This window comes from Pleurodeles waltl, chromosome 6 (genome assembly GCF_031143425.1).
Source record: "Pleurodeles waltl isolate 20211129_DDA chromosome 6, aPleWal1.hap1.20221129, whole genome shotgun sequence".
NCBI lineage: Eukaryota > Metazoa > Chordata > Amphibia > Caudata > Salamandridae > Pleurodeles > Pleurodeles waltl.
Genome location: NC_090445.1, coordinates 227271110 through 227298919, shown reverse-complemented (window position 1 = coordinate 227298919; position 27810 = coordinate 227271110). Strand labels below are relative to the sequence as shown.

The 27810-nt window shown below is 43.7% G+C and overlaps 1 protein-coding gene across 3 annotated transcripts in view; it reads right to left on the bottom strand.

Moving 5' to 3' along the window:
- Nucleotides 1-27810, bottom strand: part of ACBD4 (acyl-CoA binding domain containing 4) — a 224830-nt gene that overhangs the window by 39476 nt on the left and 157544 nt on the right. Inside the window, exon 11 of one of the 3 annotated variants that reach the window (XM_069237956.1) lies at nt 22864-22913. The exons of the other annotated variants lie outside the window; for them this stretch is intronic. Within the exon in view, the coding sequence (XP_069094057.1) occupies nt 22864-22913 (50 nt within the window). The remainder of the gene's footprint in view (nt 1-22863; nt 22914-27810) is intronic. 3 annotated transcript variants of the gene reach the window in all.

The following is a 27810-nucleotide window of genomic DNA, read 5'->3' as shown; positions in this document are numbered from 1 at the left end:
AAGGGCTACCCCATTGTGTTTAGGAATATGTGACAATTTATACAGTGGGATACCTTTTATGTTGGAGTCAGTGTTCTTCTCTCTGTTTAAGATGGGTTTCCTGTAAGGCAACTATATCGTACCTCACATCTAGGACGTATTTCCATATTTTAAGCTTCTTGGCGAGGGAATTAAGGGCCTGCACATTCCATGTCAATGTGACTAACACCATATCAATCTAATACAATTGGTAATTTCCTCTCCATCTCCCCCCGCCTTCCATGTCTTCCCATCTCTCCCCCAATCTGCTTGAAAATTCTAAGTATGGCTCTTCTTGTGGTGCCTCAAGTACCCCTTATAGGGATCACTCATGGCAAACTAGAAAAAACTACAGATTAAAACAGTTGTGAATTCCAATCCCATAGGCAATCTATCTATGACATAACAATATAACATATTAGGTGCGCTGGTCAGTACCTGCCATAGCATTCTTAGTAAATGATAATGTGAATGAGGCTTAGATGTATCCGTGTGGTGGTAGTGAGGCTATGTCTTACTCCAGGAGTGCCAATGTCTCCCTTATGTCGGGTCTCCTACAATTGTCCAGAACTTCAAAGAATCCCTCCTCCGTGTCTCAGCCCTAATGAGGCATAGAATAAAACCAGGAAAAATATAATCTGAAGCGTCACTCAGCCTGATATAGCCCAAGTTCATGTAGAGGAGTCTGAATTTCCTCCGTTCCCTTTCTTTCCTTGTTTCTTATGCTTCCTTGGAGGGAGCCATGCATGTTTGTCACCACTAGGAGTATGGTTTGTGTTAGGTACTTCACCAGTGTTGCCCGGATTGGTGCCTTCGACCAGCATCAGGCCCAAGTAGGTCGCCACCGCCCCAACCTCAGTAAAGTGGTACTACTTATTCAGGCAAGAGAAAGCGAGGCCAAAAGGAAAGGTCCATCAATATTTCATGTTACTCTTACGAAGTTTGTCCGTGACGGGTCTGAATTGGAGTCTTGTTGCCAATGTGGCAGGTGCAATGTCCTGATAGATCGAGCATGTCGCTCCTTTGAAGTAGACTGTTTCTGGTTTCCGGGCTGCTTTCAGAATTGCTTCCTTCACTTTGAAAAAGTGCAACTTTACCAGCACATCTCAAGGTCGTCGTCCTTCCCCCATCGATGGAGGCCCTACCCGGTCTCCACTTTCAAATTTTTACTTGCGGATCTCCTATAAGTTCGGCAAAGAGACCCAGCAGGAAGGCCTCGAGTGCTGGACCTTCTGCTCCTTCTTCTAGATTCCTGAGGTGAACATTATCCCTTCTGGAGCAATTTTCAAGATCTTCGCATTTCAAAAGGGTTGTGTGCACATGATGTTGGATCTGAGTGTTGTAATCTTCCAGTTTCTCCATGCTGAGTTCCATAGACTAGCATTGTGTTTTTAAATCAAGTGTGCGCTTCCCCACTGAATCTACATCTTGTTGGAGCATCGTGAGTCTGATGGTAAGGTCAGAGAGGAGAGATTCAAGAGAACTGGTCATGTCTGCTTTTAACTCTTCATCAATTTCCTTGTTAGACTCCTGTAGCGAAGCTAGTAGGTGGTCTTTTATTAGCGCCACAGTATCAGGTTTGGTTGCTGTGGGCTGATCTCCCTGGCCTCCGCCTGTTGAAAATAACTGGATACCCTGTTGTGCTGAGTCCTTATGGGTGGCATGTAGAACAGTATCTCCACCCTTATTCAAGTGGGGTTGCAGACTTCGAGGCCGGGGTAAATCGAATCCCTACTCTATAAGATAGGTGTGTGGGAGTCCCCCTACGCCGCTGGTTTTAGCATTGTGCACCAGGCCGTCTACTGCATTTTCCAGGGAGAGGTGGTAGTCTCTTGAAGCCATCTGTTCCATGTGTCTGCTTGATGTAGGAGGTCACCGTATAAGTCCTCTCTGTGGTTCGCTGCTGTCGCGTCTGCCGTTGCGTTATAGCCCATATGGCTTCAGAGTTCCCTTTACCCCTGAGCAGTAAGAAAAATGCTACTGAAAAGGGTGTTTTTCTTTCATCCCAGCTCCATGGTGAGATATGTTCCACTTAAAGGATTTGTCCTCGGGGGTCTAGGAGTCTTCACATCCCGGTAGGGTGCCAGATCTCCCCTCTGCGGTGTTTTTATGTGACTATAAGACACCTAGTGGGCTGCAATCTGCTGTTACTTCACCCAGGCCTGTGCCTCATGTTGTCCAAGCTCAAAGCTTCTCGCGGCCGCCATGTTGGGGTCAGGCACTTTCAGTTAGCTCCCACAGGGCCCTTAGTGAGAGCCCCTCACGCCCAGGCAGGCCTTTCTCCTGCAGGTATGTCTCTGTTTTCTTATTAAATGGGAAAGGGGGACCCTAAATGTAGCCAAAATGTTGCATCGCCACTCACCGCCTTAACTTTGAGGCAGACAATAATGGCGGTCACAAGCTCTCCCGTCGGCGGCCTCACGGGATTCTCAGCTTCAATTTATCATGGCGAGCCACCTATCGCTCAGACTTTCAAGCCCCCAGGTGTCTTTGAATATTCTGACTTCTGTTACTGGCGATACCATTGCAGATGGACCCCCACTGCCTCCATTCTCTCCGGAAATGCGGTGGAGCTCGGGTGGATTAAGTCTACACGGCCATGATGGCTGGCCACACCCCCTGCAGTTTGTTTTTACGCACTTACATACATAGCCATATGGCTATTGCCACTGTGTAGTGACAGTTAGGTCAAAGTTTCCATAGAAAGAGCATTTTTTGTTTCACTAATACCTCTGGAGCTGTTTGACGAGTCTACACAAAAGCTTAAAAAAGGTCATTTACCTCAGTTCCTTTATGGAAAGTTTTGCACTGAGCTGTAAAGATGGGTCAAGAAAAAATGGGTTCCAAAGTGTGATTTCCAATGGTAATTCCCACAGGAAACATTGCTCTTGGATGCAGAAAAATGGCTGAATAGATTTACACAAAATCTGGCAAAAGTAGGCACTTTACTCAGAAAGCATGCTTGTTGTGATTTGGTAGAAATCTGTTGAGCTGTTGAAGAAATTAGCGTTTAAAGAGCGGCTCGGTTGGGCATGATGACGTTAAAAAGTTAGGTATACCTGGACCACTGGTGTCTAGATATGCGCTGACTGGCCCATTTTAAGGCAACTAGTCAGTCCTCAATGGTTGGCCACAACATGAACAATATGTTGTTACTGCCAATACAGGACCCAATCGATTCTTGAGTGTTCTTCTTTTGCAGCTTCCCATAGTATTCTAATGAACAACTAGAGGGCCAACATTCTCAATTTATAACAAACGTATGGCACTTGGCAAGCTTTGTGCTCTAGAAAGCTAAAAAAAGGATACATTTTCTAGGAGTTCTCAAATATCTTCCTTATCCATTTCAGTAATACCTTCTGACATGCAAAGTGAAACAAGTACTTCCAACTCCAACAGCTAGTAGTCAACTAGCTAGTAGTCAGTTAACTCCCTACTAGTCAACTGCAGCATAACCAGAGTTCTAATGAACTACTCGAGCGCTAACATTTTTAATTCAAGACCAAGGTGAGGTATTTGTGAGCACCATTTTATTGGAATAAGATCTGTTGTATATAAGGCCTTAGCTCAGAAGCAGGCTGAAGTAAATGAGCACAGGGATGTTGATATAGGCTTAAAACCACAGGGATAAAAACGTGAGGAGAGGTATGGGTTTTTATTAATTTGAGGCATAATGAATAAAAAAAAAAAAAGAAAGAGAGAGATATCTCGATCTGCATTACGTATGCACCCCTTTACCGCGTCTGTTTTCTAGCCTACTCCTATAGTTCGGATAGGTGTGAAACACCCCGGAAATTCATTTAAAAAACATTTAAAGTGACTTTATAAATACGTGTCTGAATGAGATACGAGCTATAGAAAAAGCATTTTTATTCTTGCCTATATCTTTGGCGCCGGTTGACGAATCATCATGACATTTCCACAACAAATTTGACAGTCATGTCAGCTGCTGTCTGGATAGTTTCGGGGTGAGCTGTCAAGCGGGGGTCTGGAAAGGGGGTCCCAAAACGTTTTTCCCCCGTTCATTTTTCCATAGGGAATTTGAACAGCGATAACGCCGGAACCACTGGACGGAATTGCACCAAATTTGGCAGAAAAATAGCTCTTTGTCCAGAAAGCGACCTTTTTGTTATTTGGTGTAAATCCGTTCAGTAGTTTTTGAGTGTAGGAAATTCCTCCTTTTTGTCCTGGTCACCCCCAATCTTTTTGGACAAATACTGGTGGTTACTGACTTTTGGCTGTGCCCTGGGTACTGCTCACCAGTCCCAGGGCCAGTGCTCTGTGTAAAGTGGATATGCAAATTAGGCTAATTATAATTGGCAGTTGTAACCTACACACAAGTCCCAAATATATGGTAGGGCATGTAGGTTTAGGGACCCCAGCATAGGTAGTGCACCCATAAGTCCACTGCTGAGGTGCTCAGTGTCATTTTAAAGGCAGACCTGCCTTGCTGGCTGCTTTTAAACTAAAGTTATTTGCAAATTCGACTTTGGAAGTAAAAGTACTTCCAATGTCTTAAATTACCTTATTGTTACATATAAGGTGTGCCCTATGTGCCCCTAGGGTTTGGTGACATAACTATAAGCAGGGACCTTATAAACATTATTTTATAAGCCCTGGTGAGGTGAAATAGCCAAATTTGTTTTTCCCTCACTGTAGTAAATGGTCTCCATAGGCTAAAATGGGGAGACTTTATTTTAATTAACAAAGTCCCCTTAAGTGTCAAATACTTCAAATCTGGTATCAAATTAATTGTTATAATAAATTCCACAACTCACAATTGTTGGATTTAATATAACTAGCTCAGGTACAGAGTTTTATACTCTACCTAAAAGTTGTCAGCTTCAGCTCTGAAGTGCCCTTCTCTGATTGGCTAGCCTCTGGCAGCCTGGCCAGGCTGCATTGATGAGGTGTGAAATGGCCTGGGCTGAACACAAAGTATGTGCCTGGGGGGAGGAGAACTACCTCAGCAGATGGGGAAGCAGGAAGGGGGAGGGCTGCTAAACTGGTCTTCAAAGGTAGGGAAGGACATTGGGAGCAACCCAGCACCTCACTCACATCCTGCAACCCCAGACAAGTAGGTGCCCTCTTGATTAGATTAGGTGGGTGGGCTCAGCCATATGTAAACTCCAAAAATCTTTTTCAGCCATGATGGATTTTTGAAGAATGTTGCTTCTTGCGATGGATTTTTGCTACACTTCCCAGGAAGGGGTAATCACAGGGAGAAGGACCCTGTATCTGATTGGAGAACCAGGACCCCCCTGTTTTTCACCCAGATGCAAGGATAAATATGGCAGAGCTGCACCCACACCTCAGATCCCTACTGGATCCCTATAAGGAATAACATCAGGAGAAGATGGACTGCACCAGCTGCACACTTGGGCTTCACCAGAAGGACTTTGAATGGCTTCAACTGGTTCAAGGAGGGACTCCCTGTTTGCTACAGGTGAAAAATTGCTAACCAGAGTCCCTTACATCAAATCCTGAAGAAACTGACCAGCTGACCACTGTCCAGTGGTCAATTTGGAGTTTGAGCCAGGTGCATTCTGGGAGTTGAAGTCCACACCCTCAAGGAGCACTTCAGAGCTTCTTGACCCTTGGGGTGAGCTGTGGACTCCTAAAAGACCTTAAAAGACTGTGTGGAAGAAGACCCAGAAGTCTGGAGAACTTTTTGGAAAAAGCTCCATGAAGGGACCGACTCGCTGCGGCAACTCTAGCTGGCTTGCCTCAACCGTGACCCGGCCTGACTTGAAGGTTCGTCCTACTGAAACAAATCTCTGTCCGAATGTAGAAAGTTGACTGGGGCCTCCCGCACAGTGCATCCGAAGAGGGCTCCAGGGACATCGGATTAAGATTCATGTTTGCCCTGGTTGAAGGATTTTCATCTTGAAAAATCGTCTAAGTCTGAACGTAGAAATCTTCACTAGGGCTCCTGCGATGCGTATCCGAGGAAGGGCTCCAGGGAGGTCGGATCAGACTGGCGACTTCATCCCGCTGAAGAAAATCTTCAAGAAAACAACTAAGTCCGAAGGTAAACATTTGACCAAGGCCTTCCGCTGGCTGTAGTTGAGCAGGGCTCCATAGCAGTCGGCCTTAAACTTTGACTTTCCCCTGGTCGAAGTGCGACCAGATTGGCACTATTCGTTTCTATGTGCTAAAAAACACTAAAGGGATTATTTTGACCATGGCGACTGCCAGTGTAAATGTGATGGTCCCACCACCAACAGGCTGGCGGTGCAGACTGCCACACTATGAGTGTGGTGGGTTGGCCTCTGACAGCCCGGCACATCTCCACTCATACCACCATGGCGGTCGGAACCGCTGGGCCGGAGATGATCATCTCCGACCCGGCAGTCCACAGAAGACCGCCGGCGGTATATGGAGCCAGCTTTCCACCATGGTTTCCGCGGCAGTAGCACCGCCACAAAAACCATGGCTGAAAGGCTACCGGTGACAGGGAATTTCTCCCCTGTCACTGGTATACAGCTACCCCCCCCCAGGAGGCACCAGATCTTCCCACCCTCACCCCCCCTTCTGCCACAGCACCCCCACCCCCGCATAAATGCACAGACACCCACACGCACCACACATACACGATTCACCTACTTACATACACGCATCCACTCACACGCATTCACAACATTCATACATGCATTCAAGCATGCATACTCACACCCATTCAAGCACACATACTCACACTTAGACAAACACTCATTCGTCACTACACTCACATTTGCATACACACATGCATACACACTTACATGCAGACACCCACTCACTTCAACATTCAGACATGCATACAACCACGCAATCACACATTCATGCACACACGCAGACACCACACTCATACACACAAACACACAACACCCCCCACCCTCCCACCAGTCAAACGATCACTTTACCTGTTCTGGGGAGAAGGTCATCAGGCAGGGAATGGGAAGGGGTGTTTCCACCTCCGGCAGCGCCCTGCCAGCAGGACACCGCCAGGCTGTATTATGGCCATTAATATGGTGGGCAGTGTCCTGCTGGCAGGGCGGGCCGCCACCACGACTGCTGCTGGATTTCCACCCAAAGTGTGGCAGAAATCCGGCAGCACCCGTGATATGGTGGGCGGGAGACTGCCAGCGCAAAGAGAGAAAGATTGGTATTGCAATGTTCTCTTCAAACAATGACTTGAAAGTGTGACACCAGCAAATGTTTTAATGCACAGCAACACAGAGTCAGTTCTAGCCTACTGGTAAAGCTCTTTGACTGCTATTCAGTGGGTTGAAAGTTCAAATTCTGGTAGCACATGGCAGTGTATTATTTGTTTACAAATGTTTTGAATGTTAAACATGCGTAGTGATGGAACATTTACATCTTTTTCCCATCAGAATCTGTACCTTGACTGTCATCATTCTTTCTGGACACTGTAAAGAAAGAAGTCACCATTGGCCCAGTGGCTAAGGTCTCAGACTGTCACACTGAAGGTTGCTGGTTCGAGTCTAGGTGTGTCTGTGGTCATTTCCCTACTTGAATTTATTTTCAACTTCAAATATTTAATGTACATATAAAAAGGTAATCTCACTCTTCTTACTTGACACTCTACTTACTTGACAAAAACATTTTTCTTTTCAAGTTGTCTGAAAACATCTCATTCTAAGGATATCATTCAACAAAGCCTAAAAAACTCTCTCCTTCTCACTCTCTCAATTTCTCTTTTTTAATCTCTTTCTCCCACTCACACACCCACTCAGACTCTTATGCACCCGCCCCACTCAGTCCCTCACACTCCCAGTCACAGACTCACTCAGACACTCACCCACTCACAGGCCCACTGAAACCCACTAAAACACTCATTGACAGAGAAACACAACTACTACCACACACCTATTCACTCACTCACACAACACTAACATACCCAATCACTTGGGCCTACTTAATTAACTATGCTATTACCACACTCATACAACCATTCACACACCCACCCACAGCCCAATACACCACTGATACACCCACTCACTCACCCATACATGACTCACAAATGTACTATAAAATACATATAACAAACACATCCACTCACTCACACATCCAATAAAAACACACCCATGAACTCACCCAAACAGATAGTTATACAACCACTTACCCACCAATACAAAGACTAACGCACCCAATCAATCACCCATACAACAACTCCAACTCCCAATCACCAATACCTATAGGCACTCACCCATACAGCCACTCCTACTCCCACTTTTATACAAATACATTTACTCACACATCAACTCACTCTAACAATGACTCACTCATACAGCATTTACTTATGGAAATAGCAACACAAAGATAAAACCAGTCACTGTTACACTCACTAAATCACCCAATAACTGACTAATAAAGACGCTATTACGGTTACTCAGTTCCCAATTAAACCTCTCACACACATACATAATTACCCATGCAAATACTAACAGATCCTCTTTCTTATGTGTACACCTTCTCACACACACACTTACTGTACCACACAAGAAGTAACAGAGCCACTTACCTATGGACTCAGTAACAGAGAGAGTTACACACTAACACAGTTGCTGAAACATACAGGCAGTACTCTATACAAACACTCACACACCCATTCTCTCAGCTACTCAGACACCCACTCACTGTACCAATACAGACTATCACACAGCAATTTCCTAGTGTATGCACCTAGGAACACATACATTTAGGGTTTCATACAGAAACTAACTCAAAGACTAACTCACCAATATGAGCACTCACACCTTCAGTTATACATGCCTATAATCACTTACAGATACAGGATGACATCAGTGATGTAATCAGGGATGTCACGGACTATGTCATGAGTTATGTAATATGTGATGTCATAAGCAGTGCACTACAGGGCGCAAGTTATAGTTAGCTCAAGTAACTATAACTGCTAAATTTCTCGGGTTTTGTGGAAGAAAATTCAGGACCTAACTATAACGTCCCTGTAACCTTTGATTTTTTCTGTGAATTTCTATGGTTTTTAATGCCAATTTCCTAACTATAACCTTTGTTTTTTTCAGTGAATGTTTGTTTTTCTAAACGTATAGTAATTTTCATTACTACAGGGAGTGCAGAATTATTAGGCAAATGAGTATTTTGACCACATCATCCTCTTTATGCATGTTGTCTTACTCCAAGCTGTATAGGCTCGAAAGCCTACTACCAATTAAGCATATTAGGTGATGTGCATCTCTGTAATGAGAAGGGGTGTGGTCTAATGACATCAACACCCTATATCAGGTGTGCATAATTATTAGGCAACTTCCTTTCCTTTGGCAAAATGGGTCAAAAGAAGGACTTGACAGGCTCAGAAAAGTAAAAAATAGTGAGATATCTTGCAGAGGGATGCAGCACTCTTAAAATTGCAAAGCTTCTGAAGCGTGATCATCGAACAATCAAGCGTTTCATTCAAAATAGTCAACAGGGTCGCAAGAAGCGTGTGGAAAAACCAAGGCGCAAAATAACTGCCCATGAACTGAGAATAGTCAAGCCTTCAGCTGCCACGATGCCACTTGCCACCAGTTTGGCCATATTTCAGACCTGCAACATCACTGGAGTGCCCAAAAGCACAAGATGTGCAATACTCAGAGACATGGCCAAGGTAAGAAAGGCTGAAAGACGACCACCACTGAACAAGACACACAAGCTGAAACGTCAAGACTGGGCCAAGAAATATCTCAAGACTGATTTTTCTAAGGTTTTATGGACTGATGAAATGAGAGTGAGTCTTGATGGGCCAGATGGATGGGCCCGTGGCTGGATTGGTAAAGGGCAGAGAGCTCCAGTCCGACTCAGACGCCAGCAAGGTGGAGGTGGAGTACTGGTTTGGGCTGGTATCATCAAAGATGAGCTTGTGGGGCCTTTTCGGGTTGAGGATGGAGTCAAGCTCAACTCCCAGTCCTACTGCCAGTTCCTGGAAGACACCTTCTTCAAGCAGTGGTACAGGAAGAAGTCTGCATCCTTCAAGAAAAACATGATTTTCATGCAGGACAATGCTCCATCACACGCGTCCAAGTACTCCACAGCGTGGCTGGCAAGAAAGGGTATAAAAGAAGGAAATCTAATGACATGGCCTCCTTGTTCACCTGATCTGAACCCCATTGAGAACCTGTGGTCCATCATCAAATGTGAGATTTACAAGGAGGGAAAACAGTACACCTCTCTGAACAGTGTCTGGGAGGCTGTGGTTGCTGCTGCACGCAATGTTGATGGTGAACAGATCAAAACACTGACAGAATCCATGGATGGCAGGCTTTTGAGTGTCCTTGCAAAGAAAGGTGGCTATATTGGTCACTGATTTGTTTTTGTTTTGTTTTTGAATGTCAGAAATGTATATTTGTGAATGTTGAGATGTTATATTGGTTTCACTGGTAATGATAAATAATTGAAATGGGTATATATTTTTTTTTGTTAAGTTGCCTAATAATTATGCACAGTGATAGTCACCTGCACACACAGATATCCCCCTAACATAGCTAAAACTAAAAACAAACTAAAAACTACTTCAAAAATATTCAGTTTTGATATTGATGAGTTTTTTGGGTTCATTGAGAACATGGTTGTTGTTCAATAATAAAATTAATCCTCAAAAATACAACTTGCCTAATAATTCTGCACTCCCTGTATACGTTAATCCAACCACCACCACACATGGCAGAAGGAAGTTAGCCGCAGCCTATCTCTCTAGGTGTGAGAATAGGTGTAAGGGTGTATTTGGGATGGGAGTGGCTGTGAGGGTCTCAATCTGGGTCTGCGAGTGCATGCATCAGTGTCTTCATAGAAGCGTCAGTGTCTGAGTGGGTCTCTGAGTGGGTGCATGAGGCTCTGAGTGGTCTGTGAGTAGGTGTATGAGTGTCTCAGTGTGTCTGTGTGTGGGTGCATCTGTGTCTCACTGGGTCTGTGAGAGGCTGTATCAGTGTCTGAGTGGGTCTGTGAGTGGGTGCGTGAGGGTCTGAGTGGATTTGTGAGTGGGTGCTTCAGGGTCTGATTGGGTCAGTGAGTGGGTGCATGAGGGTCTGATTGGGTGTGTCAGTGTATGTGTGGGTCTCTGAATGGGTGTGTGAGGGTCTGAGTGGGAGTGGGTGAGTGAGGGTCTTAATGGATCTGTGAATGGGTGCATGAGGGGCTGAGTGGGTCTATGAGTGGATGTGTCAGTGTCTGTGTGGGTCTGTGACTGGGTGCATGAAAGTCTGAGTTAGTCAGTGAGTGTATGTGTCACTGAGTTGGTCGGTAAGTGGATGCGTCAGTGTCTGAGTGGGTATGTGAGTGGGAGCAATGAGTGGGTCTATGACTGGGTGTGTAAGGGTCGTAGTGGGTCTGTGAGTGGGGGGGGTGAGGGTCTGAGTGGGTCAGTGAGCAGGTGCGTCTGTGTGACTGGGTTTGTGAGTGGGTGCATGAGGCTCTGAGTGGTCTGCGAATGGGTGTATGAGTGTTTCAGTGGGTCTGTGTGTGGGTGCATCAGTGTCTCACTGGGTCTGTAAGTGGGTGCATTAGTGTGTGAATGGGTCTGTGAGTGAGTGCATGAGGGTCTGAGTGGATTTGGGAGTGTGTGCGTGAGGATCTGAATGGGTCTGCGAGTGGATGCAACAGTGTCTGAGTGGGTCTGTGAGTGGATGCATGAGGGTATGTGTGGATTTGTGAGTGGGTGCGTGACGGTCTGAATAGGACTGTGATTGGGTGCATGAGGGACTGTATGGGTCTGTGAGGAGGCGTGTGAGGGTCTGAGTGGGTCAGTGAGTGGGTGTGTCAGTGTCTGAGTGGGTCTGTGAGTGGATGTGTTAGTGTCTTGGGTCTATGACTGGGTGCATGAGAGTCTGAGTGGATTTGTGAGTAGGTGCGTGAGGGTCTCAATGGGTCTGTGAGCAGGTGCATGAGTGACTGTGTGAGTCTGTCAGTGTGTGCGTCAGTGTCTGAGTGGGTGTGTGAGTGGGCACATGAGTCTCTGAGTGCATGTTAAAGTGAATGAATTAGTGTATGAATGAGTCTCTGGGTTCCCTTCCAAATTTTTTCACATTCGTGAATATTTTGTGAATAATTCACAAAAAATTGAAAATATTTGTGGATTTTCCCAAATATCACGCATGGCGAAGCAAAATTATTTTTAACCCATAGTTTGCCCATAAAACACACCTATATTACACCCCTGGGGTCAGGGTATCTTCACCCTGACCCCCTTATGCCACTTTCAATTAGGATTTTCACTCTTTGGGACCTTGTCCCATGAAATAAAATGGCAGCTGCAACTTTCTAGTCAGGTTTCGGTCAGACAATTACATCGATTTCTTTTTGCACGCACATTCGCGAAAATTCACTAATTATTCGCAATCCCAGATATACAAATTTCGATTTTTTTAATATCTCAAAAACTACTGAATGGACTTACACCAAATAAGTGAAACCGCAATCTGCGTACCGAAAGCTAGCTTTCTGCCAAATTTGGTATAATTCCATGACGTGGTTCTGGCTGTAGTTATGTCTAAAGGTCCTATGGGAATTAACATGGAAAATGCAACTTTATTGACATCCCCCCCTTTTTCTCAGCGGTCGCTTGACGGATCACCTCCAAACTTTCCATGCTTAACAAGAATCACCAGGGCACTTGTTTTAGAAAATTTTGTGAAGATTCGTCAAAAGGTGCGAAAGATATAGGCAAGTCAAAAAACTCCTTTTCTACGTAAACCAGGTCCTAACTATTATAATTACCTACTGGAGAACGCCAGTAGGTAAAAAAAAAAAAATATATATATACATATATATGGAAAATGTCACTTACCCAGTGTACATCTGTTTGTGGCATGAGGCGCTGCAGATTCACATGCTGTGCATTATCCTGCCATCTAGTGTTGGGCTTGGAGTGTTACAAGTTGTTTTTCTTCGAAGAAGTCTTTTCGAGTCACGAGATCGAGGGACTCCTCCCCTTTCGGCTCCATTGCGCATGGGCGTCGACTCCATCTTAGATTGTTTTCCCCGCAGAGGGTGAGGTAGGAGTTGTGTATATAGTAATAGTGCCCATGCAATGGAGTAGGTATGTATGTACATAATGTGTGAAATAATGATAAATATTTACAAATTTACAAATGTACAAGTTTATTTTTATCAACTTATACCGGCTACAGGCTCCCAGGGAGGTGGGAGGGCGCATATGAATCTGCAGCGTCTCATGCCACGAACAGATGTACACTGAGTAAGTGACATTTTCCGTTCGATGGCATGTGTAGCTGCAGATACACATGCTGTGCATAGACTAGTAATCAGTTATCTCCTCAAAAGCGGTGGTTTAGCCTGTAGTAGTTGAAGTTGTTTGAAATAATGTCCGTAATACTGCCTGTCCTACTGTGGCCTGTTGTGTTGTTAACACATTAATGTTTTGTGAATGTATGAGGCGTAGACCATGTGGCTGCCTTACAGATTTCTGTCATGGGTATATTTCCTAGAAAGGTCATTGTGGCGCCTTTCTTTCTAGTGGAGTGTGCCTTTGGTGTAATAGGCAGGTCTCTCTTAGCTTTAACATAGCAGGTTTGAATACACTTAACTATCCATCTGGCAATGCCTTGTTTGGATATTGGATTTCCTGCATGAGGTTTTTGAAAAGCTACAAACAATTGTTTTGTTTTGCGAAATTGTTTGGTTCTATCAATGTAATACATTAGTGCCCTTTTGATGTCTAGTGTATGTAATGCTCTTTCAGCTACAGAGTCTGGTTGTGGAAAAAATACTGGGAGTTCCACAGTTTGATTTAAGTGGAACGGTGATATAACTTTTGGTAAAAATTTTGGATTTGTGCGTAGAACCACTTTATGTTTGTGTATTTGTATAAAGGGTTCCTGTATGGTAAATGCTTGTATTTCACTTACTCTTCTAAGAGATGTGATAGCTATTAGGAAGGCTACTTTCCATGTTAAGTATTGCATTTCACAAGAGTGCATGGGTTCAAATGGTGGACCCATGAGTCGTGTTAATACAATATTGAGATTCCATGAAGGAACTGGTGGTGTTCTCGGGGAATGATTCTTTTTAGACCCTCCATAAATGCTTTTATGACTGGGATTCTAAAGAGTGATGTTGAAATTGTAATTTGCAGATAGGCAGAAATTGCTGTGAGATGTATTTTAATGGATGAAAAAGCTAGCTTAGATTTTTGTAAGTGTAATAAGTAGCTTACAATGTTTTTTGTTGACGCATTCAGTGGTTGAATTTGATTATTATGACAGTAATAAACAAATCTTTTCCATTTATTTGAGTAGCAATGTCTTGTAGTAGGTTTCCTAGCTTGTTTAATGACCCCCATACATTCTTGTGTAAGGTCGAGATGTCCAAATTCTAAGACTTCAGGAGCCAGATTGCTAGATTGAGCGATGCTGGATTCGGGTGTCTGATCTGTTGTCTGTGTTGAGTAAACAGATCTGGTCTGTTTGGTAGCTTGATATGAGGTACTACTGACAGGTCTAGTAGTGTTGTGTACCATGGTTGGCGAGCCCAAGTTGGTGCTACTAGTATTAGTTTGAGTTTGTTTTGACTCAATTTGTTTACTAGATACGGAAGGAGTGGGAGAGGGGGAAAAGCGTAAGCAAATATCCCTGACCAACTCATCCATAACGCATTGCCCTTGGAGTGAGTGTGTGGGTACCTGGATGCGAAGTTTTGGCATTTTGCATTTTCTTTTGTTGCAAATAAGTTCCCCAGTTTTGAAAGTAGGTTTGCAGTATCTGGGGATGAAGTTCCCATTCGTGTATCTGTTGGTGATCTCGACTGAGATTGTCGGCCAACTGGTTTTGAATTCCTGGGATGTAGTGTGCTATTAGGCGAATGTGATTGTGAATCGCCCAATGCCAAATCATCTGTGCTAAGAGACACAGCTGTGATGAGTGTGTCCCTCCCTGTTTGTTTAGGTAATACTTTGTTGTCATGTTGTCTGTTTTGACAAGAATGTGTTTGTGGGCTATTAACAGTTGAAATGCTTTCAATGCTAGAAACACTGCTAGTAGTTCTAGTTGATTTATATGAAGTTGTCTTTGCTGAGTGTCCCATTGTCCCTGGATGCTGTGTTGGTTGAGGTGTGCTCCCCACCCTACCATGGAAGCATCTGTTGTGATCACGTATTGAGGCGCTGGGTCCTGAAAAAGCAGCCCTTGGTTTAAAGTTATAGGATTCCACCATTGCAGCGAGGAGTGTGTTTGGCGGTCTATCAACACTAGATCTTGAAGTTGACCCTGTGCTTGTGTCCATTGTGTCGCTAGACACTGTTGCAAGGGCTGCATGTGTAACCTTGCGTTTGGGACAATGACTATGCATGAAGACATCATGCCTAGAAGCTTCATCACAAACCTTACTTGATACTGTTGATTTGGGTTCATGCTTTGTACTACGTTTTGGAATACTTGTACCGTTTGTGGACTTGGAGTGGCAATCCCTTTTTTGTGTGTTCATTGTTGCTCCTAAGTATTGTTGTATTTGACACGGTTGTAAGTGTGATTTTAGGTAGTTTATTGAGAACCCTAGCTTGTGAAGGGTTTCTATGACGTATTTTGTGTGTTGAAGACACTGTTTATGAGTGCTGGTTTTTATTAACCAATCGTCTGGGTACGGGAATACGTGTATGTGCTGTCTTCTGATATGTGCAGCTACCACTGCAAGGCATTTTGTAAATACCCTTGGTGCTGTTGTTATCCCGAATGGTAATACTTTGAATTGGTAGTGTACTCCTTGGATTACAAACCTTAAGTATTTCCTGTGGGAAGGATGTATGGTTATATGGAAGTAAGCATCCTTGAGGTCTAATGTTGACATGCAGTCTTGTTGTTTGAGCAAGGGAATCACGTCTTGAAGTGTCACCATGTGAAAGTGATCTGATTTGATGTAAAGGTTTAGTGTTCTGAGATCTAAGATGGGTCTCAGTGTTTTGTCCTTTTTTGGTATTAGAAAATACAGGGAATAAACACCTGTTCCTTTCTGATGGTTGGGCACTAGTTCTATTGCCTCTTTTTGTAATAACGCTTGGACCTCTAGTTGTAATAGATCCAAGTGCTGTTTGGACATGTTGTGTGCTTTTGGAGGCACATTTGGTGGTAATTGTAGGAATTCTATGCAATAACCATGTTGGATAATGGCTAGGACCCACAAGTCCGTAGTTAGGTCTTCCCAATTTTTTTTAATAATTTGAGAGTCTCCCCCCTACTGGTGTTATGTGTTGGGGATTTGTGACGTTGGGGTCACTGTTTGGTTTGTGGGGTTTTTAGGCTTTGGAATTTCCCTCTTGTTTTAGGAAACTGTCCACCCCTATATTGCCCCTGAAAACCTCCTCTTTGGTATTGGCCCTGGTATGTGGATCTGGTCTGTGAGGTTGAAGGTTCTGTGCTTTGGGCTCGAAACCCCCCTCTAAAGTGTGGCTTCCTAAACGTGCCTCTGCTCTGTGGGGAGTAAAGCGCGCCCATGGCTTTGGCCGTGTCCGTGTCTTTCTTTAGCTTTTCTATAGCTGTATCCACCTCCGGCCCAAACAACTGTTGTCCATTAAAAGGCATATTAAGCACAGCCTACTGGATCTCTGGCTTAAATCCGGAGGTGCATAGCCATGCGTGTCTCCGAATAGTGACCGCCGTGTTCACTGTTCTGGCGGCTGTGTCCCCTGCGTCCATTGCCGATCGTATCTGGTTGTTGGAGATACTTTGGCCCTCTTCCACCACTTGTTGTGCACACTTTTGAAACTCTTTGGGAAGATGTTCAATGAAATGCTGCATTTCATCCCAATGAGCCCTGTCATATCTTGCCAATAAAGCTTGGGAATTGGCAATACGCCATTGATTGGCTGCTTGTGCTGCAACCCTTTTTCCTGCTGCATCAAACTTTCGACTTTCTTTGTCGGGTGGTGGTGCATCCCCAGAAGTCTGTGAGTTTGCCCTTTTCCGGGCTGCCCCTACTACCACCGAGTCAGGTGTTAGTTGGTGCATGATGTACACAGGGTCCGTAGGGGGAGGTTTGTATTTCTTCTCCACCCGAGGTGTGATGGCTCTGCTTTTGACGGGGTCTTGAAACACCTGTTTCGCGTGTTTTAACATGCCTGGTAACATAGGCAGACTTTGGTATTGGCTATGTGTTGCTGACAGGGTATTGAATAAAAAGTCATCCTCTATAGGTTCTGCATGCAGTGCTACATTGTGAAAAGTAGCTGCTCCGGACACCACCTGCATATAAGCAGTACTGTCTTCAGGTGGTGATGGTCTTGCCGGGTAGCAATCCGGACTATTGTCAGATACTGGTGCATCATATAGATCCCATGCATCTGGGTCATCTTGGCTCATCCCTGTGTACGTTGGTGATTGCATCATTGGGGGTGTTGCAATTGGTGACAGTTGTGGTGATTGCTGTGGCGATGGCTGTGGCGAAAAACGTTGTGGAGTTTTTTCTTTAGACACTTTTGCTTTTGGCTGTTTTTCTGTTTCTTAGAAAGCGAGTTTCCATTTCATTGTAATTGGGGGAAGAGTTCTTATTTTCCCTGTGTCCTCCTGAATATGGAGCGTTCTTTGTGTATAGTCTGGCTCTCCCATCTCTAATTCTTGTCCAAATTTATGGCCTTGTAGTTGTGATGAAAGGCCTTGTTCTTCTGAGTAGGAGCTCTGTTTCGGCTCCGAGGCTGGGTGTTTCGGCACCGAAACCTTTTCAGCAGTCTTTTTCGGCTCTGAAGCCACCTTTTTCGGTTTCAGGGTGCCGATATCTCGGTGCCGAGTTTGGTCGGAGCCAGTATCTCGGTGCCGAGTATACTCTGTGCCGGTATCTCGACCAGAGTCGGATGTCCTCAACACGTGTGTGCCCTTTTTCGGTGCCGATGGTTGGTCACCGTGCTTATGGGTTAAGCCATGGCCTGCCGGCGGTGGCGTCCCCTGGGCTTTCATTATCTTTGTTTGAGTTTTGGCCGGGGCAGTTTCACTCACGGTTTGTTGCCTCGCCAGCTGCTCACTTTCGGCCTCGTCCGAATCAGGAATGGAGAAAGTCTCCTCTTCTTCGACGTCGTGTTGTCCTGCTGGCGTCGACGCCATTTGAAGCCTTCGAGCTCTCCGGTCCCGTAGCGTCTTTTTCGACCGACAGGCCTCGCAGGTATCCTCTTTGTGTTCTGGGGACAAACACAAATTACAGACCAAATGCTGGTCTGTATAAGGATACTTATTGTGGCATTGGGGGCAGAAGCGGAATGGGGTCCGTTCCATGAGCCTTGAAGATGCACGTGGTCGGGCCGACCAGGCCCCGCCGGGGAGTGGAAGCCCAGAAGGGCTACCGGAGCTCTTCTTTTCTTCGGTGTCGATCTGCTATTACTAACCCGATACTGAACGCAAACAATACCGTCAAATTTTCCGAGATTTAACTAACTTTCCGAACCGAAACACGGAGTGAAGAGGAACACGTCCGAACCCGATGGCGGAAAGAAAACAATCTAAGATGGAGTCGACGCCCATGCGCAATGGAGCCGAAAGGGGAGGAGTCCCTCGATCTCGTGACTCGAAAAGACTTCTTCGAAGAAAAACAACTTGTAACACTACGAGCCCAACACTAGATGGCAGGATAATGCACAGCATGTGTATCTGCAGCTACACATGCCATCGAACATATATATATATATCATTTTACAGCTCGGCAAGGTTGACACTATGTCAAACCTATGCTTAAAGACTTTGCTGTACAAATGATAAAAGACTTTGGGGGTTATTACAACTTTGGAGGAGGTGTTAATCCATCCCAAAAGTGACGGATATACCACCAGCCGTATTGCGAGTCCATTATATCCTATGGAACTCGTAATACGGCTGGTGGTATATCCGGCACATTTGGGACGGATTAACACCTCCTCCAAAGTTGTAATAACCCCCTTTGTCACTTTCTAGCTCGGCGTGGATAGCACTGTGCTGATCATATGCTTAAAAACTTTGCTAGACATTCGAGGTGAGCAAATCTAGTGTCTCGCTGGTGTTGCAGGGTGCTCCTTACTAGAGCTGCTCTCCACCTAAACTTGGGAACTACCCAGAGTTCTCTATTATTTTTTCCATATAGTGCGAAGGTCATATTCTAATTTATTAGCAGAGTAGAGAACTCGCTATGAGAAAAACACTGTTACTGTATCACAGAGTGCATATTATAATTTCTGGAAACAATTCTCCAAATGGTGAGTGGTTCTCTTCAATTAGATTTTACCATACTGCACAAATTTAACCCCTTGCAGCCTGGTGCTGGTTTATTATCTTTTCATGAAACAAACATTTAAACATTTTTATGACATAAACCATATATGCAGATAAGCAGAATGTAATATGCAATGTGTTACCAATGATGAAGGAAGGGACATTATGACCCACTCAAGTCTTCATGATCACTCATCACTGGTAATGAATAGCATATTATACTTTTTACATCTGCATATATACTAGATACACATATAAAGATTTTCAAGAAAAAAAAAGCCTCTTATAAAACGAAAACATACAATTTGATAGCCTATTAGAAGGCTATATGTACACCAGATTCTTGCTATATTAAAGAAAAGGGAAGTAAATCAGGTTAATTAACAAAGGTAGGCTGCAGATTACGAAGGCTGGAAAATGGATGCTGTTCCTATAAGCAAACACACTCCACCAGGATATCATCATGCCCTGTCAGTGGCATTTAACTCAATTACATTTTCCGAAATGAAACTGGATCCCCGAGTTTTAAGCCACAAAACCCTTTCTTCATTTCCCTGTGGAGGAAGGAGTGTTGATTATAACTCCGATGAAGATTCCACTGAAGGAGAACTAGGACAGCAAGTAACTTTTCCTTTACTTCCAAGGAATCTTCATTAATATACTTAAGTTCTGAATAGAATAGTGTGGTATCTAGGGTTAGCTTTCAAGTCTTTCGGTCAGCACCTCAATAGAGTATTTGTTTTTTTTCTGAATAATAGGACCAGGAGCTGCAGTCTTACATTTTTTTTGTTTTTCATCTGCAGAGAAGTCTAATGGAAAGAATATCTAATCGTAGTAGATGTTGCACTACACATCATTGCTAAACTCCTGTTTGTTGTAATGTCATGGTGAGTGAGTCTGTCTCTGTATTCTAAATGGCTGGGATGTTCAATGCTGCGATTTGCAGATTTCTGTCATGAACTATTTCCATTTTTACTGCACTTGCAGAGGCAGGGGTCTGGATGGTGTATCCCCCTTGCTTGTTCAAATAATACAGAAATATAGTATTGTTCTTTTGCACAAGCAGGGAATTTGTCTTGAATGCCAGAAAGAATGACTTTAGTGCCAGGTGGACTGCTCTTATTTCCAGAAGGTTGACATGGAAAGACATCTCTGTCTTGCACCATGTCAACTGTAGCTGAAGGTGATTCATGAGGGCACCCCATCCCCAAAGAGCGATATCTGCCACAATTGCTTGTCAGAATACCTTAATGAGAATCTATGCTTTGTCACAGATTCTCTGACTGGCACCACCAGGGAAATGACTGTACCGCAGCTTTGGACAGAGCAACTCTCTTCACAGCTTCTGGAGTACTGCCACTATTGGTCATCTAGACATTGGTCAAGAGACCTTTTAGGCACACGGGAGTGATGTACTAGAAATATTCAGGAAGCCACTGATGCCAGACAGATGATATCTAGCAATGGGTTCAGGCACTTAAGACGAACAGATTATAGTCCCTGCATGATAAACATTTTATACCTGAATGCCCAAATCTGCTCTCAGGTACAGGAAGACTGAACTAGGACTGCAATTGATGTGGCACAGATCACTGGCAAATTCAGGTATTGAATTCAGTAGTGTTACTGATAATGGTGCAAAACCTCCTGTGGTGTTGAGGTTATTATCGATTAGTTGCCCAGATAACGTTATACTAATATCTTATAATTCTTTAGGCATCCGCCTAAAAGCTGAAAAGGTTTTGGGGACTACCTTTAGACTAAATGTTAGGACCTTGTATTGCAAATCATTGCCCACTATGAACTGCAGGAATTCTGTATTGTAGGTTTATAGCACACATCCAGTCCCCTTGATGCACCTGGGAGATAGTCTGATGTAAAGCCAGCATTGTGCTTTTTTCTCTCTTTATATATTAGTTTTTGATTTTGAAATAAAAAATTTATCATTAACTCCTATTTGGATCCCTTATTTTGAAGCAGAAACAATGTGAATGATTCAATTTCATTTTTGGATATGAAGGACATTCTCCACTGCATTTGTTTCCAATAAGATGTTTAATTCCAGTTAGAGTTGCTCTTGATGATAGTGGAAGGATCGTCTTGGACAAATATTAGGTGGAGGATATTCAGAGAGAAAACATTGTGCACAATATTCAGAGCCCATCTGTTGTTTTTATTTTCTGCCACTCTTCCATGTGTTAGCAAGTGGCCAATGGAGGATGGGGAAGAAGGGAGTCACTGCTTTGCTTGGGACTGTCCTGTGACTGCCGATGGATGATGGCTGACCACCTCTCCCTTTGCCAGGTTTACAGTGCTGGTTTAGGTGAGTTTGCTGATGCTGTTGGGGCAACTGGGAGGTCTGAACCTTGTTGAGGGAGTACAATTGGTCAAAGGAAATGTAATATTTAAACTCTTTCTTTTCAAGGCAGATAACTTTTAGTGTGTCCGTTATTTGCATCTCTTCATCAGCATGTGTCCCACCCAGTGGAGCACCGGAGAAGGATAGATTCAAAGTTTGTCATGAAGCTTCCAGTTTAAGGCCACCTAGTCATAGCAAAACCAAGGAAGTATTCAAGAACAATTAAGTATGAAGTGTCAACAACTGCACTAAATATTTGATTAGAGACTCAAATCCATTGTTGATGTATCTCCCAAATGTCTTTTCTGTCCTACCTGCTTTTTAGATAATTGATGTAAAGAATCCAATAGAGACTGAGCATATCTTCCAAGAAAGAATGCAGCACTAGCAGCCTTCACTGTGGTGGCAGATGCACCATACAACTTCCTGCCTTCTGAGTGTAGACTTTTGCTTTCTTTATCAGGAGGTAGAGTGGAACAAGGAGCTGTGGTGCTGTATTTTCTGAGTGCTGAAAGAACTACAGATCCTATTTGACAATCTGTGCTAACAGAGAGGCTTGTTCTAGAGTCTTGCATTTTTTTGGAGAGTATTGGAAACAGACTTGGCAGAGGCAGAAGCAAGTAACTATTGCATGGCAGGCTCAAACAGACCTAGCATCAGAGGGAGAAGTGGTCTTAAGTTCGAACGATGATGCACAGTTTGCCATGTCACTGATATACACAATAGAAGGACATATATCAAAATATTGAGTTTTGCCCCTTTTCTGTCTAGTACTTCATTAAAGGGAGATAATATCATCAATAAGGGAACCTCCAGGAGCCAGCTCAGTTAAAAGTGACTAATCTCTCCAGATGAAGGAAAGAGAATGATCATTATTGGAGTAAGAGAATGTAGAGGTGTATGGGACCGTATCCACGAGTGCCTTGAGCATCTCCGGCGGTCTTCTTTTCAAATAACAAATCCATTCATTAGATAGATGTAGGGACCTAATTGACAGTGGTGTCTTTGATGATGTATGGTAATTCAATGGTGAATTGCTTATTGCCCTTGACATTGATCGATGTCTCAGAAGTGAATGAAGCCTCAATTTCTAGTGTCTCAACCCTAGCTAACATATTACTGTTACTATAACTAGTGATGTTGCTCCCAAGGATGTTTCCTCTTTTTAGATTTCTCTGTCAGGAAGTCTTGGTCAGAGACAGTAGACAGAGGTTGCTCTTCAGATCTCCCCGAGACTGATTTGTGGAATCTATAGTGAACTTCCTGCAGGCATTGAAGCAAATTCTTCTGGCTTACCTTCGAAGTCCTCTTGGACATATTTTGCCGGTGTTGACACTTCTTTCACCCTATTGCAGGAAGGATATTTAAAAAAAAAGAGAGGGTTTGTAAATATGTCAAAAAACAAAAATAAATCCTGCAAGCAATTAAAGAAAAACACAGCTTGTTGCAAAAAACACTGAGGAAAATGCAATGTGTAAAACTGGTAATGTCACCAGCTCGAAGAAAAGCCACAAATGCTAAGCATGGTATTACTGGATATTTGTTCCAAAAGCCAGAAATGAAAATTGAGTAAAATATCATTGGGGTGGAGGTGGTGGATGAAGGGGTAGGGGTGGTAGGGTGGTTGAAGGGTGCTTCCTTAAAAAGTCACTTCTTTTTTTCAGGCTTTGGGGTATGAACCCTATATGCTGCCACTGCTTTGTTTTCCTTTAATAAGAGGCTCGTTAAAGAGATTTATTTTTCACTAGATATGAGATACTGACTCGTCCGCTTATAACTGGCTACTTTAACAAACAAAAAAATCTGCCCAATAAAGCCTTCTGATAGGCTAGCAGAGTATGTTTTATTTTTAAAAGGGGCTTTTCTACTATTAACATAGGTCTGATGAACATTAGTTATGGGCCACATATGTATATTCAAAACAAAGCTGTGCTGGATACAAGAGTACATAAGTATGCAATGTTAATGTTAATATCAGAGGCCACTATTAATGTTTCCTTAACACTATATTTGTTGGCAGGATTAGCAAATTTCCAAAATCTGGTTGAGGTAGAACAGGACAGCAAGTTCAACAAGAACATAATACCTGTGCTCCTTAAAAGAGTAATCATGCAGTATGAAAAGAAGGTAGGTTTCTTTAGGTAAGCTCTTAAGGTATAAAAGGCCTAACGGTCACATTACACATCAAAATTAAATTAACCAGGAAAACTATCCTTCAGGAAAAAATCCCAGATTGGAAGAAGGTCACTGGATCGTACAGTATATGAGACAGCTTTGTAAGAATCAAATGCAACTCTCAAGAACATGTAGGTTGTATGGTTGGTTGAAGGAAAATGATAAATGAAATGAGAAGGTTTATAATTTCAGTGAAGTATTCCACAGGTCATTTACGCAGGTGGTAGTCACAGCCAGACAGGTTTTGCAAATGGTTATTTGCACACTTCACTGAGCCGTGACCCTTGTGAAATACTTGCTGTCTAGTGACTGGGTTGATTTTCTTGTATAAGGACCAATGCCAGAACCTCAGCCGCTTTCTTATATTATGGGATCCTGTGAGAGAATTGCTAAGAACCACTAGCTCCTCCAAGTTCTAGGTGGACAAATGAAGGAGAGCACATGTCTGCTGCTCAGGAACCCAGCACTCAAGCTGCGTGACTGAACAAAGGAAATTATGTATTTTCACACCTCCGTTATTGAAAGCTCTGGTACACGAGGGAGTGGAATAATGTTGCCCTAGTGCAAATGCAAAAGTTTTAAGAAACAGTATTAGAGAGCCCATGCTGGATTGGGGGATAATAGTTAAATGTTTGGTGATGAACTTCTGAAGGATCCGTAATGATATCAGAGAGAGAATTCACAGAGGAACTTCATTATCCAGTTGCTCATTAGACAATTCCATGTACAGTTTTGATCCTTGCCAATCCATGACACAAACACTTGCATTTCAAACCCTGGTTGCGTCTCGAAAGATATGACCTCGAAACATGACTTATAATCTAGTTTAGGGCTTGCTTGCTGAGCTATTCAAGGTAATTTTACATGCAGTGGGCGACACTGGAATGTCCACTGCAACCTGACAGAGATAAAGGTGAGTGAATCCATCTCTGTTAGGTAGCATGCTACATATAGACTTTGCTGTCTGTAGGTATCATTACCATTCCTGCTCCCAGCGAGGGAGAACGTTTTTAACGTTCAAAATATAACATTGAACTACAGCATGTTTATGCTCTCCATGTGGAGAAACCATCAGACTTGCCATACAAGGCTCTAACAGAAATGGACCCAATATTGGAAGGACAAAGGAAAGGATATGGACTTTAACAATCTTTGTCTTGAAATCTGTTCCTTAGTCCCAGTGCTCAGCCAGATGAACTGGGCAGCTCCCTTTCACAATAAGGCACGAGGAAATAATTCTATGAAGGATGTCTGTAAATATGGGCCCCTGAAAACCCCAAGCTGATATTAGTAGTTTAGTATTTAAGAGACTAATTCTGTTGTGAAAGTGGCAGATACCATCATGAGAAGATAGAGGTAATTTGGCTAGTTTTGTGTCTAGTGTGCCTCATGTCAACTAACTCCTCTTTTTAATATCCAAACATCTTTATTGGTTTTAATACACAACAAGAAAGTCACGAGTTTGAGAAATAAAAGCGAAAGAATGCAAATTATAATGCAAATAATAGTACAATAATAAAAATAGGTTATGCCCCTGAAACAAAAAGTAAAGAACATGTTGTATGATAGTTTCAAGTCCATCTCTATTATGAACTTTATTTCAAGCTCAAAATAGTCATAGTGTATCAAGTTCAATGCTGAAAATATATTTCAGTCTGACAATGTATAGTAAGTTAAATATGTATATCAATAATATCCTCTTTGTTGACTAAGAGATTATATTGGGAAGATCAGAGAACGCTCCAAGTTGAGAAATATCCTAATAACTGGCTAGTTCTTAAGTTAACACATGTGGGCTGCCTTCAAAGGAAATGGGATATATACACCAAGACAACCATAAAGCATACTGAACACAGCCAATCATCCCAGTAGATGCATGCTGGAATCATAGCTAGTGTGAGCATCTTAAACCGCATAAAGAACTAGCAGAGATTCAGAGGCTCTTGAATTCCTTCTGCTTTTTTTGCTCTTAACGAAATAGCTGAAGTTTAAGTTGCTTTCTTCACCATGGACAGAGACTGGTACTGATTTTGAGTAAGTGGAAAATGTGAACCTCCACAAGATATGGAAACACTGTACCTTGGGATGTTGTAAATGGCAACTGAAGTTGTAAAACAAAGCCATTGGTGATGACTGATAGAATTCAATCATCTCTAGATATCAAAGACCATTTTAGCAGTAGAGAGAAAGTATCTCCGTAGTTGGTGAGCCTTTACTGACCACGAATGGCATGAGCCAAAGACAGTTTGTCAGACTAAATGTAATTTTCATTACACTCTTTATTGGCTTGGGTGGAGAAGACAGAGGTAAAATACGAGGGAAAATATGTTCTATTCTTGAAAGACCGAAAAGCGTAGGGAGACTGGAAAGAAGTTTAAGGTCTGCCAAGCAAAGTGACCAACCGTCAAGAGATCAAATCGGTTCTTTCAATTGAATAGGAGATCAATTCCTTTACATTTGGCTCTGTTTTAAGTCCAGTATCATCCAGCATGCTGTAATGGAAATACCTATGCTGTTGGTAACTGAGGTAGCAGTAATAAAGCCCCTGAACTTTTAACACTTCTGTTTTACAAACTTTGGATATATTCAACCTGAAAATGTCTTTCTGTAACTTCCCAAGGCTTTGCTTTCTTTACCATGCCAAAGATACTGCGTTCTGACTGGGCTGGATCCAAAAAACGCCTCCTCTTTCAGGAACTTCACTTTCGCCTGGAGATGAATTTACAAATCTCCTAAGAATACTTCAATAAACTCTTCAATGTTGTGACCAGTAATAATTTTAAGACTAAAACATTGTTGTGGCCTAGAAAACAGTGGTTATTCCATTAAAGAGTTGCAATTCTAGCTGATTTAAATAGAAAAATTCACCCTTTACTTTATGAGAGCATCTTGTAGCTGTATGCTCAATGCTCACCACAGAAGCAGGTGAAATATATTGTTTGTTTTAAATTCACAACTCGTGATCATTGTTTAAAAACCGTACACCTGGACGTGGTCGGGCCGCTGGACAGGGGCTTGCCCGCTAAGAAGACCGCGCGGAGTGTCCTACGGAGGGCGTCTGGACCGGATTCTGCAGTCCGGAGCCCACAGGCCGGCTTGTGATACCCTGCCTATGCGAGGGGAGAGTAGCGAGGACGACGTGGAGGAGGTGAGCTGTGCGGCTAAGGGGACGTGACTGTGCGGCACGGCCGCTGATCCTGGGCGACCGGGGTGAAGTGGACGCCTGCGGCCCCCCCTGGTCCGCCCGCGCAGGAGCGCAGTTGCCCCTCACGCCAGAGAGGAGAGGAGGAGGGGAGAAGAGAGATCGGGGCCCCCCTCCCCATAAGTAAGCAGCGTAATGGGAACTCAGTAGGGCGCAGCGGGCCTGAACATTAAGGCTGTGCCCTGCGATTCACAATCCTTAATTTTAAAGAGACTCCCCAAAGGCTTGCCCCTATTCCACAGTCGCAATTTTGATAAAGCACGCCAATAACCTCGGAGATGGGAATTTAATTGCGACGCGCTGGGGCTCGCGGATGGTCATCGAGCCCCACGACTTCCCGTCTTTCCAAAACTGTCTGATAGGAGAAGAAACCGGCCACGGGGCAATCCAGCTACACATGACTGAGTGGAAGCCAACAAATTCAAAGGTCCTTGACATATTTCGCTGGCACACCCTGTTGGGGCCCGACCGCTGTGTCTTCCCTGTAGATGCGCTTAGGGTGCTGAATTTGGACGGAAGAGCTGCATAGTTCGATCTGGGTTCTCCATCCCCTCCCTCCGAGATAACATGGGGAAAGACAGAGCAAGTAAACACCCTCCACCCTCTCAACCAAAGATTGATCAATTTGCAACGCCAACAGGTCCGAGAGGGGGCGGAGAGACAGCCGCGGGGGACCCAACACCAGACGGAGTGAATGCCATCCTCCTGGCAATCCAGTCTTCGCAATCAGCTGTTGAGACTAAAATTGGAGAGGTGCGTGAGGAGATGGGCCTTATCAGGCAGGACCTCAGAAATGCGGCAAATCGGATCACTAACGTGGAGGGCAGAGTCTCTTGCAACGAAGACGAACTAGCTGACCTTAGAAC